Raw genomic sequence first — 14,867 nt, 5'->3', positions numbered from 1 at the left:
GACCCGGCGGAAGTGCTATACGCTCCAGACGAACTAGTTTTAGTCCGTTTCGGCCCTACTTCCGCATCATGGTCCGGCGCCACAAGCTCAACCCACTTGGAACACCTTTTCAACCTCTCCCACAACTTTAAATCGTCCCACGTCTTCACCATCCCATACCTCCGCAAACACTCCTGCCTCCACTCTTCGACCGTGAAATTGTAAACCGCCAAATCATCACTGCCACTTGGTCTCATACGACCGGCGTTCCTGTTGAAAAGATTAGTAAACAAGCCGACAAATTTTCTGATTTCGGACCACCGACCCGAAATCATATCGGTGTTTCGCTCTGTACTCCCAACGAGCGTATAGAACGTCTCCCTAACCTTTGTCCAAAAAATCTTGCTTTTTTGGTAGTCGGCTGCAAAATGAATAATTAAATTAGATTTCCAGTTAACTTTTTTATTTAACTTTTTTATTAAAAATCATTTTTAAAAACGTTAAAACAATTACCGCAACGCCGATCCTCAGAAATGACTATCCAAGCCTGACACAAGGCTTCCTTCTCATCCGATGACCACGGAGTGGTTTTCCGTTTCGTCCTCGGAGTCGAAGCCGGTCCCGGCCCGTCCGTTGCAAGTTGTTTTTTCCGGTGGACTCGTCTTCTTGCTCCCGTAGCATCACCGTGTGATTCTTGTGTCTCTGGAACAACAAAGTTAGGAGACAGTTGTATGTTGGATGGTTGAAAGCCGGATGTTTCTTGCGGCCCCGAATAAAACATCGGTTGGTCTGGTGACGACCATAAATCGTCGTCAATATAATCTGAATCTAGGTTTGGGTACCAATTTCCAGACATTTTTGGGTATTATATAGGAGTTTGGAGTTTGAAGTTGTGTTTTGATATGGTTGAAATGGGTTGATTTTGGGGTATTATATAGGGGTTTTTAATGTTTTTTTTTTATTTTATCCGAGCTCAACGGCTCTTTTTGGTATACCCCACACCTTTTTCTCTCTCTTCTCCCGCGACCACACTCACGCCTGCCTGGGGGCTCGCGCTCGCGCCCCGTTTGTGCCCCGGTTCGCGCCCCGGTGGTGTGGGGTTAGCGCCTGGGGGTGCGAGCGGAGGGGCTCTCGCGCCCAGGTTAACGCCCCACACCCCTCAGCCTAAGAGATTTAAATGGGAATATAATTGGAAGAGACATGCTACCTTCCATGGGTATATTAATACATCAATGATATGACAACTGACATGCAAATAGTGATAGTGTGATGCTATATTGCTACTAACCAAAATGGTCCGTTTAATTAATTATATCCAAAACTCAGCCATAATGTATATACTCTTATCACAAATAACATGTTTATCTAAACATGTCAAACTTGTTGATGTATCGTAAATGGTTGATCGATAAATAGGTTGTAATGTAGCTCAACCAGAATACATCATGTTTATTAAACAGGTTAGATGGGTTGATTTGTTTATAACTTTAATACCATTTAGACCACCCATAACTCGTTTATTGTTTAAATTTGTTGTGTGTCCGAAATTAAGAAAGAAAGACTAATATTCGTGTTGTATCAAGATAATGCTTCAACATTGACCTACTCATTTGGTCGATCTTTTTAACGTTTTCCATGTATTTTGTATTTGGATGACGAGACATGGTACAAGAGAAGAGTAATGTAGTTCCAACTACAACACTTGGATATGCAAATAAGAAAGAAAGAAAGACTTAAAGCACATATGTTTTGTGTCATTCTTTTTAGAAGATTAGGATTTGTAAAAAGAATTGAAATTTGAAGAAATCATATTTGGAATTCAAAATAATCAAAATCGGATTTGAAATTTACAATAGTTTGAATATGTCAAGTGATTGTGAATTAGTATGACTAAACAATCATAAAGTAATGTATCATTGTGACCACCGCCTACCAGTCGCATCGCCACAACCGCCCCAGCCACTACCCATGCCCTCGCCACAACCACCTAACGATCGCCATCACCACTACCTCTAGCATCGCCATCCCCAACCTACCATGTGGCATCACCACACACGTTGTAATTGAGTCAAGTCTTTCATGAATCACTCAAGATTGACTTGTTAAAAACCCAAAGCAATTCATGCTTAAAAGACTCGAGTCTAAATTGAAACTTAGTAAATGAGCTCATACTTGAGCTTTATTTTATTTATATAGTAAACATGATTGTGTATACAATTATCGGATTCTTTAACGAAGACTCAAGTTTAATTCTTATTTGTGGCATTTTGGGTGGATATTGGCAATAAAAGATTTGAGTTAGGCCTTGCGAGGTTGTTAGTTTGAATCCCGAGGCAACACGGGTTTTAGTCTACCGTGTGTTACGCCAGAGAGTTCTGCCCTTGTGGTGACACAACGACTATGTTTTCTCGGAGGGAACACCCTAGCCAAACTCTGAAGCCAGCGTGGACCCGGTTAAGACAATATATTCTAGCCGTAGTAAGGCAACGGGCCTCTCTAAATTGGAGAGTGCGGTTTCCTAACACACAAAAAAGTCGTCATTCTAAAAAATAATAAATAATATATATTTATAGTTACTAGTAAGATTTAAAGACAAGTTTGGTGTCGCAAAGCCCATATTTGATTACTTGTCGGCACCTTATTGATCCATAACATTTTGTTGTTTTTCTTTGTTTTAGTTCTGCTACCGTAACAAATGTAAAAAAAGTCGTCTGACTGTCAATTTTGTTTTGGTTTTAGTTCTGTTATTGTAACGAACGTGACGAAAATCGGCCGACGGCCAATTCGGTTTTTGTTTTAGTCCCGGTACCGTGACGAACATGACGAAAATCGGCCGACTGTCAATTTTTTTTTGTTTTAGTCACAGTACCGTAACAAACATGACGAAAACCAACCGGATTCCCATAGACCCAACGTGTTTTATTTTAGTTCTAGTAGCGAAAAGAACGTAAAGAAACCCGACCGAATTATGATTTTTTTTGTTAGTTCCAATATTGTAACTAATGTGATGAAGCCGGCCGAATTCGCATCGATTTACTGCCTCAATGCCGGATACCGCTTGAGTTTTATCATTGTTATTGTGTTACCAACCTTACCCTGCACAACGTGCCGGGTAAAACACTAGTTACAATCATATATTGTATTATATTATATTATATCGTATCGTATTACATTATATCTTAAATCTTAATCTTAAATTTATATAAATGAAACAATTAAAAGCTCTTTGGTTGCTTACCACCTCCTCTCAAGCCATCAAATTACTTTATTTGTAAATGAAGACCTCTTATGCATTTGACCCGAATTCACAGAGATGAGTTTCACCAAACTCCAATAACCCTTAAACCCAGTTATAACATCTCATTAAATCAAAAATTAATCTTTTTAAATATATGATATGAAAATCTTATAAAATTGGGGTATAGTAAAAATTAATATCCGATTTAAAAAATATATTACTTATAATTAAAAATCAATTTTATAGTAAAAATAATAAGTGAGTCATAGGTCTCATCAAACCCATATTACTTTTAAACAAGTTATAACATCTCATTTATTTGTTAAACTCTTTAATCATCAAACCCAAAGTACATTATTAACTTCCTCATAATAAATAAAATTAAAATCCAAAACAATATATAAACATAAAAAACAAAAAATATAAAACAACTCTCGTAATATAAGAAATAAAAAATAGTTATATTATATTTAGTAAACAGTGACATGTCTATCTCAATTTGAGCTCAAACTTAGATAAGCTCAGGTTTAGCTTGATCCGTTTACACTTTTAAGTACTCTTTATTTAAGATAACAATAACTTTTTTATGTATAGGTCACCGCACTCTCCAATTTAGAGAACCCCGTTGTCTCACTCTGGTCAGACTATCTTTTCTTAACCGGATCCAAACCAACTTCAGAGTTTGGTTTGAGCGTTCCCACAGAAAACCATACCACCGGCTAGAGGTGCACAAAAAAAACCCGAAACCGGACCCGAAAAAAAACCCGCAACCGGTTTTTTTTATACTCGGGATTTTAATACTCGAACCTGTACCCGACCCTACCCACCATATGATACAGATAAGGTATGCATTTCAATACCAAAACTCGTACCCGGTACCGGACCCGATCTGTACCCGTTAATACCCGAAAACTGGAACCGTTTCTATACCAGGAACAAGGTTTTTCAAACACCCGATCTATACCCGAAAAATACATGAAAATGACCGAAAAATACCCCTTACAGTGCAACCTTTAAAAAAAACCCAACCTATACCCGAAAATACTCGGAAAAAGCCTGAAAAAAACCCAAAAATATGGTTTTGTCAATAACCGGAAACAGGGTATTCAAATACCCGACCTGGACTGCGATATATAGAGTATGTTATTTAAAAACAATATCCGTACCCGAACCCAATTCCATATTTAAAACCGAGTATTTGAAAACCTTTACCACCACGCGTGAGGAGAGCACGGGTATTTGTAAAATACTGGAGTACTACTTTTTCTTACTTTCCGAGCGGGTTGAAGGGGCGTAGGTTAGAAGAGAACGAACCTTCCTTTCTTCTTCTTCTTCTTCTTCTTCTTCCTCCTTCTAATTCTAGAGAGAGAAACCCAAATTCTAAATTCTAGAGAGAGAAACAAACATAACACACAGTTGATGCGAAGAATCAATCCACCATGTCAAAGATGAAACACCTCTTGCGAAAGCTTCACATCGGCAGCACCAGCACCGATCACAACAGCCGATTAACCGTTCCGGACACGTCAGAAGCAACATCATCCTCTCAACCCGATGAAAACGACGCCGTCAACGATCACTCCACCTCCACCGTTGATTCCAGTTTCTTCGAGGAGGAGTTTCAGATGCAGCTTGCTCTTGCCATCAGTGTTTCCTCTGGATCCGGTCAACCCGACGCTGAATCCGCTCAGATTAAGGCCGCTAAGCAACGGAGCTTGGGCTGTTCGCCTTCCGAATCGTTCGTCGAGTTCCTTTCGCTTCGATATTGGGTAATGCGCTCGTCTTATACTCTTATTAATTGAATTTTAATATTTTATATACCTAATTGAATGTGCTAGCCCTAATTTTCATCCAGGTGATGCCATAAGTAATAGTGCTAGGTTATTTGGACTTAATTTGTTAATTCGGTTTCGTCTCGGTTAATTCGGTTTTGTGCACAACTTGATTACTATATGCAATTGTCTTTTATTTTATTCACAAGAGATTGAATTAAGGTTCTGTTGAGATAAAAGTCCACATGAGATTGAATTAAGTTTTTATTGAGATTAAAGTCCACGTGGGATAGAATTAAGTTTTTGTTAAAAAGTTAGTCACAGTTTATTGTATAGCTTCTAGCAAGTATTAAGTATTACATTAGACTTTGCTTAATTGTTTCTGAGTTTAAGAAGGTATTGTACCTTCAATCCTAATTGTTCTTTTAAATCTTTAATGTTATTTACATGAGATTGAATTAAGTTTCCATTGAGATAAAAGTCCACATGAGATTGAATTAAGTTTTTATTGAGATAAAAGTCCACATGAGATTGAGTTAAGCTTTTATTAAGAAAGTAGTTACGTTTATTCATATTATTAATTGTATATTATACCTAATTGAATATGCAAACCCTAATTTTGATCCAGGCGATGTGATGAGTAATGCAACATTGTTTGGACTTAATTTTTTTGGTTTAATTCGATTTCATTTGCTTGATTCGGTTATATGTTGGTTAATTCGGATTTGTTCACACCGTGATTAGTATATGCAGTTATTTTTTTTATCTTATTCACATGAGATTGAATTAAGTTTCTATTAGACCAAGTGTTGTCCATTAACGCCCCATGCCAGATCACCAGGAAGGGCGCTATACACCAAGGGCGGCAAAGGGCTTGGGTGCTAGTAGTTTAACAAGTGTTAGGGCTTTGGTTGTGGGGCCAAGCTATTTTTTAACAAACTGAATCTCTCTCAACTCACATTTTTTGTAAAATGAATATTGAAAGTAATTGTGTTGTTAGTTAAAACATTATGTGTTTTTTTACGTGGCGGGACGTTATTCACGCTGTTAGTTAAACCACGACACATAGTCTTAAGACTAGTTCTCATTTTCGCTAGGTATTTGACCAAATAAGATCGTCCGGTTCCTATAGAACCTATCACTAAAATACCCCTAGAGAGAGATAAGGCCAAGCGGAGCGAAAATGGTTTTCCATGAGATGGGAAGTGAAAACTATTAGCCCCATGCGAAGTTTGTGAATAAGTGATGTGTAAAAGATCCTAGCCGCACTTAAAAGCCAAGTTTTTTATTGAGATTAGTCCAAATGGGATAGAATTAAGTTTTTATTAAGAAAGCTGTAACACTTTGTTGTAGCTTCTAGCAAGCATTAAATACTATAGTAAACTTTGCTTTCTGGTTTCTGAGATCAAGAAGGTACAATACTTTCGATACCATTGCATTTTGAGCTTGTAAGTTTTAGTTTATTTGTTTTCTAAATCTTTATTTTTTGGGAGTTTTCAGAAACTTTTGTGATTTCTAAAATGCATTAATGGACAACTCGCTATGCATTTGGACATCTTTTTTCTTTTAGACATCTTATTTTTTTATATGTATTATATGTATCTTTTTTTAATATAGTCCAATAAGCCCAAACCGTTAACGTGTTTGTTTTCTTTGGTTACAACTTGCAACTTTAACTGTTTAGTTTTGGTCACAATGAATCATTATTAAGCTCATGGTTTGGCCTAAAACTGTCAACCAGACGGTGAAATCTTCGAGAACAGACTTCAGGATTCTGGAATAAATTTGCTTCTTTTAAACATGGGATGATGCACTTTCTACTCGAGTAGGAAATAACTCAATTTAGCCAAAATGACAACAATATATGTTGAAATAGTATTAAGATTTTATAACTAGGTTTTTTTAACATAAACCACAGTACACTTAAGTTGTTAGTGGAGTGAGCATTTTACAAATATTGTCATCATTTGGTTATCAAACAGTTGTATGTAGTTGCTTGTAGTAAATATCTTAGATTATAAATAGATATCTTACAAAGAAGCACATCCTGTGTGAACCAATTTTATGCTTTTGTTGGCAATGTGCTTTTAAAAGAAAATTTGTTATTGATGAGTTTTGTATGTGCAGAGCAATAATGTTGTAAATTATGATGAAAAAGTGATGGATGGTTTTTATGATGTATACGGGATTACTTCAAATTCAATTACACAAGGGAAGATGCCATTGTTGGTGGACCTGCAAGCAATAACTGTTTCAGATAATGTTGACTATGAAGTAATTTTAGTCAACCGATTGATCGACAAGGATTTAAGGTACCTTGAAGAAAGAGTTTCTACTATATCCTTAGAATGCCAAGCTGCCGGGACGACTCAGATTATGAGCACTTTAATCCAAAAAATTGCTAATATTGTTGTTGGCCAAATGGGCGGGCCTGTAACTGATGCTGATGAAATGCTGAGAAAGTGGACTTTAAGAAGTTATGAGTTGAGGAACTCAATGAACACTATTGTTCTTCCTATTGGTTGTCTTGATGTTGGACTTTCCCGTCATAGAGCCTTGCTGTTTAAGGTATATTAATTGAGCATAATCATTTTAATTCTTATAATATTTTAGCACATTGTCAACTATTCATTAATCGGTAGGTACTTGCTGATCAGATCAACCTTCCGTGTTGTCTGGTCAAAGGGAGCTACTATACTGGAACCGATGATGGAGCCGTGAATTTGATCAAGATTGATAATGGAAGGTATGATGCTCATGCATATATTATGTATATGCTATATGTATTTTTTGTATGTTTCATGTCTTTATCCTCAACTTCATTATCTTCACTTAATCATTTAATTTAGCACTAGGAACATGTATTCACCAACGATAACCCTCTGTAACTGATGCAGTGAATGCTTTATAGATTTAATGGGAGCTCCAGGAACCCTAATTCCTGCGGAGGTGCAAAGCTGTAATTTTCACAGTTTTGGACTAGATTCAGTGTCGGTTACACCTCAACATGACAGTATTGCCAACTTTGGGACTTCAGGTTTTGAAGTGTCTTCTTTTATAGGCTCACAGTCAGAAGGTCAAAATGGGAGAGTTATTAAAAGAAATCAAACAGAGAGGTTTGAGATAACATCTCCAGCACAAGAATTGCAGATTAAAGACGTGTCTGATTGTGCCATAAATTCTGCACAAAACCCTGAATTTGCTCAAAAGCTTCATGCAGTTCTCTCAAACAGTGACATCACATCTTCTGGTAATCTTTTAAATGTAAATAACCAAGAAGAGGGAAGACCACAAGTATGTGAAACAGTTCATTTGTTAGATGCTGACATGTTAATCATGCCTAATAATGAGGAGCTTAGTGTTTATAACGGGTTACAAGCAGAACGTGAAATAATGCCTGAAAGATTCAATTTTGGATACAATTTACATTCTGAATCTACAAGCTATAGTGAGGATGTTCTGGCTGATAACTCAGTTGGTAAGGTTTTTGTTGTTCTTTTTATAATAATTTGTAGAACCTGTGTATGATAATATGAAATGCATTTATGGAACTTTGTTTCTTTTTCAGTGAAACCATTGGAAAGCCAAGAACGGGAAGGTGTTCATAAAGATGATGAAAAAACAAAAAGGTTTAGCATGATTAGTCTCACTGCAGTTGAGTGGGAAATATTGTGGGAGGATCTTCAAATAGGAGAGCGCATTGGTATAGGTAAGGCTTATTTTTATATTCGAAATATAGCATTTTTGTTTTGTTGCATACTGAATAGTTACTAAAGAACTACCAAAGCTAAACAATGGTTTGTTTTCTGTGTCATCGTTGCCAATACTTTGTTTTAAGAAGATGACAAATAACAATGTTTGTCAAATGTTGATGTTATGACTTTTGATGTTAATATTCTTTGTTTTTTAGTTGTCGTTGTAGTTTTACTTTCTGCAGAAGAAAGTAGCTTCATTGTCATTTATTGATGATTGTCTCAATACAAAGTGTTCTTGTTTCTTGTAATCTATCTTTAGTCATGGGTATCACTGCAAGGATTAGAGTTAGGCGGACTTAATTTGACCACTAAGCAGTGAAGTAGCCAGGCATTTTTTACTATGGTATCAATATTTTACAATGCTGGGATTTATAACTACCCAGCGCAGGGGTGGACGCACTTTAGGAGTGTAGGGACACCGGGGTCAGATGACACCATTGAATTTTGAGAATTTAGTATACTACCGAATTTTGAGCGACACTATAGTTTCCCTGCGGTAAGGCGCGCATCCAGCCGCGTAAAAGGACAGAGGCTCGGCATATTTTAAACCCTAAACTAGTGAAGTCAATACTTAAGCCAACGTCTTCAATCGCATGCACCCTCTTTGTCTTCAATTTCAGCCTTAACTCAAACCCTAAACTAGTCAAGTCACTATGTAAGTCAACGTCTTCAATCGCACACACCCCCCTCCCCCCACGGGGCCCGTGGTCTTCAATTTTGCTGGATTTCATCACCCTGTCTTCAACCATCGATTTTAACAAGAGTGAAGACCCTGCTGGCTGTCGTTTCAGTCTTGGATTTGAAGTTTTGGACAGACATTGATTTGTTCAAATCGATGGATGAAGATGTGCGATCGAAGACGTCAGTCTAATTAGCTAGTTTAGGGTTTGAGTTTAGGCTGTAAGTTACTAAAAAAGGGTAAAACTGGACCCAAAATATGCTAACTCGTGTCCGTTTATGTGACTGGATGTGTGCCCAATCATAGGGACATCTTATCAGATTTATAGTATTATTATGAGGTCACTCTAAGGGAAACTATTGGGTCACTCATATTTCGATAGTATACTCTACTAAAATTTCAAAATCCAATAGTGTTGCCTGACCCTGCTGCCCTTATGGTGGGTTCCCCCTGCCACACAGGAACTTATAAAGACAAATTTGTGCAAATAAGCTAATGAATGAATTAAATTTTATTTCACAAAGGTATGGTTCTTTAGTTCCAAGATTCTGGAATTCATGAGAATGTGATCTTGTTGGTACTTTTCTCAATCTCTTTCTAGATCTCATAGCATTTTTGCTACTGTCGATCCAGATTTGGTGAAGCCTTATTTTATTTTGTATAGCAGTTGTACATGAAATACATTTGTTTTAGCTTTGTGGACTTAAGTTTTCTCAAACTATTGTGGCCTTTGCATGTTACCTTAATTTTGTCTATGATGCTCTATTTGTTACTTTTTTTACTTCTTTAGCATGCTTCAGTTATTAGTAGCTTGCTAATGCTATATTTTTATACTCTCCCACGCATATATTACTCTTGCTTTTTAGATTCGTGTTGGATACATGCACTTTATGTTTTTAATAATGAAAAAGATATGGAAAACATTTGAATGTTTTTTTTCATAAGTAATGACTTAATATTTACATGAAGTTTTTTTGTTATTTCTCTTTCTTCTAGGTTCTTATGGCGAGGTTTATCGTTCAGAATGGAATGGAACTGTAAGTTACTTTTAACTCTGTTACTTTTTTAACACTTAAATTATTAACTTTGCAAGATATGAATGTTATAGTTTTGGTTAAAGTAGCTGCATCCAACTGGTATGAAATTTGTTTATTGATGATATATGCTGACAGGAGGTGGCTGTGAAGAAGTTTATGAACCAGGATATTTCAGGCGATGCACTAACTCAATTTAAGGGCGAAGTAGGTGCTATAATTTTTTTTTTGTCATCTGTTGGAGTCCAAAATTCTATTGTTATTGTTGTAAACAAATAATCTTGACATTATGTCTGGTGGTTTTTGTAGATTGAGATCATGTTAAGGTTAAGGCATCCTAATGTTGTTCTTTTCATGGGAGCAGTTACTCGTCCACCAAATCTTTCCATTTTGACAGAATTTTTACCAAGGTGGAGTATGTTTTAAATATTATTATGAGATGATTATCTGTTTTTTTTTCTTTTCTTTCTCTAAATATCTTATTTTGTGTTGTCCAGGGGAAGCTTGTATAAACTACTACATCGTACAAATGTCCAACTTGATGAAAAGAGGCGAATGCGTATGGCTCTTGATGTGGTAAAAAGACTGAAATGACCCCACTTTTGTTATTGTCTTACTCTATTTTGTTTTATAATTTTATGAAATCTTTCAGGCTAAAGGAATGAATTACTTGCATACTAGCAATCCGGTTATTGTGCACCGGGATTTGAAGACTCCAAATCTCCTTGTTGATAAAAATTGGGTTGTTAAGGTTTGTTTTTCTCTTCTAGCACAATGCTATCTAGGTTAATATAATAATAGGTCACCAAATCACAACGGGGCTCGTTTATAAACATTGAATCTGTAATATGTGAATAATTTTTCTTTGTCAATGACGTATCTTGCTAATGTGCAGGTATGCGATTTTGGGATGTCGCGCATGAAACACCACACTTTTCTGTCTTCAAAATCTACTGCCGGAACCGTATGTTCTTACTAAAGATATCATTTATTTTTAACCACACACACACACACATTTATATACGTATAATATGCGTGTTCAAAGCAGAATCTACAAATATGTTGAGAACTGCTAGAACCACATAAGCCACTTGTACCTCTTGCTATAAGTGATATACAGAATACGGTCACATAACCACCTACACACTATCTTATTAAATTATTAATGCACTATGTAAAAGTGTTGTATGCAGTTGTAGTTTTCAACATAGAACTGTTCTGAAAAGCATGTGTCCCTATATACATGTAATGTATCTATATATATATATATATACATATATACAAATATGTATATATGTTTTGGATCTCTTTATAACTTCAAGAACTCTAAACAACCAATCATTGTATTATTTATTCATACATTTAATGTCGAAAAAGGGTAGCTTTGTCGTTTATTATGTAATAATCAGTTTACATATATGTACTAAAAAAGTTACATATAATAAATGACAAGAATACTCTAATATAATATTAAATATATACAATAAATAAAATACATACACATTATGTATTGATAACTCTTGTTGTATTGCAGCCTGAATGGATGGCACCAGAAGTATTGAGGAATGAACCATCAAATGAGAAGTAAGTGGTCTTTTATTAATTATACACCTAAAAATCATATTGCATCTTTCAATATCTAGCCAAAAAAATTCTGACGTGCTTGTTTTACAGGTGTGACATATACAGTTTCGGTGTAATTTTATGGGAATTAGCAACGTTGCGCGTACCTTGGACAGAAATGAACTCGATGCAAGTTGTTGGTGCTGTTGGCTTTCAATACCGCCACCTGGACATTCCGGAAACCGTTGATCCTGTTGTTGCAAGAATTATAACTGATTGTTGGCACCCGTTAGTGAATCCTCCCTATCATAACATCTTCCAGTTTTATTTTATTTCCATTACATTTGTTGATGACTTGATTCTATACTTGTTGACTTTATAATGTGCAGTGAACCACAGTGTCGACCGTCATTCAAAGAGATTATTGGTCGACTTAGAAGTCTTGGGCGCCTTTCGGTTGAACGAGTTGAAACGCGTATAAACCAATAATATTGGAGGGAAATGCTGTTTTGTGTCTATAGAGATATTGTGGTAGCAGAGTATAAGATAAAAAAGAAAGACAAAAAAAAAGTAAGAAAAAAGAGTGATGGATTGGGAAGTGTTGGTTCAGTTTAAAAGACGGGGACGAAGCACAGCCAAGCTAGATCAGTGCACTCGATACCGGGGATGAGTGATACCAAAAGGTTATATAGTTGATGTAATAATAATAATTATGCTGTCTATAAATCTGTTAACAAAGAAAGAAAAGAAGAAAGATTGGTTTTTGGTTTGGAGGTCATAATTGTAAACACTTGGTGGTCTCTGCAAAAGATCAGCCTCTGGCCTCCAAAGCTTGTAATTTGTACATTATATTTTGCAACTGAACCATAACATATAAGGTTTTAAATAGCGTCAGCAGAAAAACATAAGTTACTCAACTGAAATCTATGGTTTGGTTATGTTTTTTCTTTAATAGATTTTATGGTTCGGATGTTCGGTTATGGTTTATATGTATAAACAACCGAGTTAATTGAACTTGCTTCAGAAACAACATTGAACTTTTTTTAATAGTATGTTATATATTGGAAAAGTTTTAGTTAGTTATATGCTATTTTTCCTTATATGTTAGAGTGATTGATGGTAATTTATTTGCCTAAAGATATAACTAGATTTATCAAGTGAATCTGTGTTATATTTGGTTACCTAAACTGTCTTAAGTTTTATGTATAAAACTATATCAAGGATAAAAATAATATATAATAAATGAACATAAAAAAAGGCAATCCTATCTGTCACAGGCCTTTTTACACAAGAATTTTGGTTGACTGGACTTTAAAAAAAGCCATATTATCCAAATCCATTTGGCCATTTAAAAGTAGAGATGATCATTCAAACCGGTTCCTGGAACCGAACCGGTAGACCCGAACAGGAACCGAACCGGTTCCTACCCGTTTTTTGTAGGAACCGGACCCTATCTGATTCAACCCGATGATCCGTGACCGGTTATTGCGTTTCTGAGTGGGGGCGGGTAGGAACCGAAACCGAACCGGAACCGGTTCCTAACCGGTTCTAGCCGTTGGATCGAGTATAGCCGTTGGAAATCGTTTTTTTGGCCGTTTTTTGACCGTTGGGGGTCAAAAATAGCCATTTTTTGGCTCCCCCAAGCACCCCACTAGGCCACTACTAGTATAAATAGGTATTTGGTGTCATGGGTTCATCACAACACTCAAAACGCAAACCCGAACGCAAAAAAATACAAAAAAACGCTATTACAACGTTTTGAGTTCTCTAATCTCTTGTTTTCTCTTCTTCTATATTCATATTTGTTGTTATGGCTGCCTCACAATCATCGGTTTGTCAAGGTTCCAACGCCGAACCAAGTTTCGTTCGTATTGTACCTCATAATCGTAATCAAGAGATTTGGTGCAATTGAGATTTGGTTGAATTGAGTGACCATTCATTGAAGGCTCGGTGCAAGTTTTGTGGGGTTTATTTAAACCCACTTTCGAATTCAAATTTGAAGAAACACATCGAAAAACTGTATTGCAAGGCGTTGAAAAAGAACGTCGATTCGCAACAAACGCAAATGGATAGTGAAGGCGGAATATTTACATACCAAATTGATCGAGTTCAAGATCGTATGGCGAAGTTTGTGATTCAAGAAGCTTTGCCGTTTAGCCACTTCGACAACCCTCGCTTAACCGCCATGATTCGAGATACGCTTCAACCACAATACACTCACGTAAGTCGTCATACTCTTAAACGTTATTGTTGTTGGTGCATAATGTCAGTAGTTCATAGTCTAGTGTCTGTAATCGAGTCTGTAATGATTAATTATGTTTTATATGTCTTAAGCGAAGTTACTAACAAGTTCGCTGTTTAGGCGAACTTGTTAGTCAAGCGAAGTTATGGACAACTTCGCCTGAACATGCCAGGCGAAGTTGTCGTGTATTTATATAGGTTACGGCTTAGCTTAGAAAAAGAGTTCGTGTGATCATTATCGAAGTTACGAGAGCTGTAACGTGAGGACGAGAGTTCGTGTCTGTAATAGTGATATTGTATCACGTGTTTTGGTTATAATATAACGTGTTTGTTTATCGTATCGTGTTTGATCTATTCGTGTGCTACGCTCGTAACGACCTACGCAGGGATTCCGCACCTACGTAGATCGAGATATCTCGTGTTGATCCATCCAGGAAACCTACAATTGGTATCAGAGCTTCGGCTCGATTGTGTGGTTCGGGATATTCACGCGGGTGTAGAAATCGTCCCGTTTCGACTATTCGCGGGACGTGTTTTCTGTGTTTTTGTGTCATTCTTACCTCCTACCATCGTATTTAACCCTTTACACCGTAAAAAACCTCGAAA

The 14,867-nt window shown here is 36.5% G+C and overlaps 1 protein-coding gene across 1 annotated transcript; it reads left to right on the top strand.

Annotated features, from left to right (window-relative positions):
- Nucleotides 1-4,619: 4,619 nt before the first annotated feature.
- On the top strand, nt 4,620-12,937 carry LOC143606606 (putative serine/threonine-protein kinase SIS8). Its single transcript, XM_077082322.1, has 14 exons — nt 4,620-4,986; nt 7,117-7,557; nt 7,632-7,735; nt 7,887-8,467; nt 8,558-8,698; nt 10,420-10,460; nt 10,596-10,664; nt 10,767-10,867; nt 10,955-11,033; nt 11,110-11,208; nt 11,353-11,421; nt 11,992-12,041; nt 12,132-12,308; nt 12,410-12,937. The coding sequence occupies exons 1-14, from the start codon at nt 4,657-4,659 to the stop codon at nt 12,507-12,509; spliced, it is 2,382 nt and encodes a 793-aa protein (XP_076938437.1). The 5' UTR covers nt 4,620-4,656; the 3' UTR covers nt 12,510-12,937.
- The last annotated feature ends 1,930 nt before the right edge of the window (nt 12,938-14,867 follow it).

Source organism: Bidens hawaiensis, unplaced genomic scaffold (genome assembly GCF_021521415.1).
Source record: "Bidens hawaiensis isolate Kalapana, Puna unplaced genomic scaffold, B.hawaiensis_p1.1 tig00002123_1, whole genome shotgun sequence".
Classification (NCBI taxonomy): Eukaryota; Viridiplantae; Streptophyta; class Magnoliopsida; order Asterales; family Asteraceae; genus Bidens; species Bidens hawaiensis.
The sequence above is the reverse complement of the archived record's forward strand: the minus strand, read 5'-3'. Positions and strand labels throughout refer to the sequence as shown.

Coding starts and splice junctions, on each gene's coding strand:
- LOC143606606 (XM_077082322.1), top strand. CDS start 4,657: ATGTCAAAGATGAAACACCTCTTGCGAAAGCTTCACATCGGCAGCACC. Junction 8,468..8,557: donor TCTGGCTGATAACTCAGTTG/GTAAGGTTTTTG, acceptor TTTCTTTTTCAG/TGAAACCATTGGAAAGCCAA. Junction 10,461..10,595: donor GTTCAGAATGGAATGGAACT/GTAAGTTACTTT, acceptor ATATGCTGACAG/GAGGTGGCTGTGAAGAAGTT.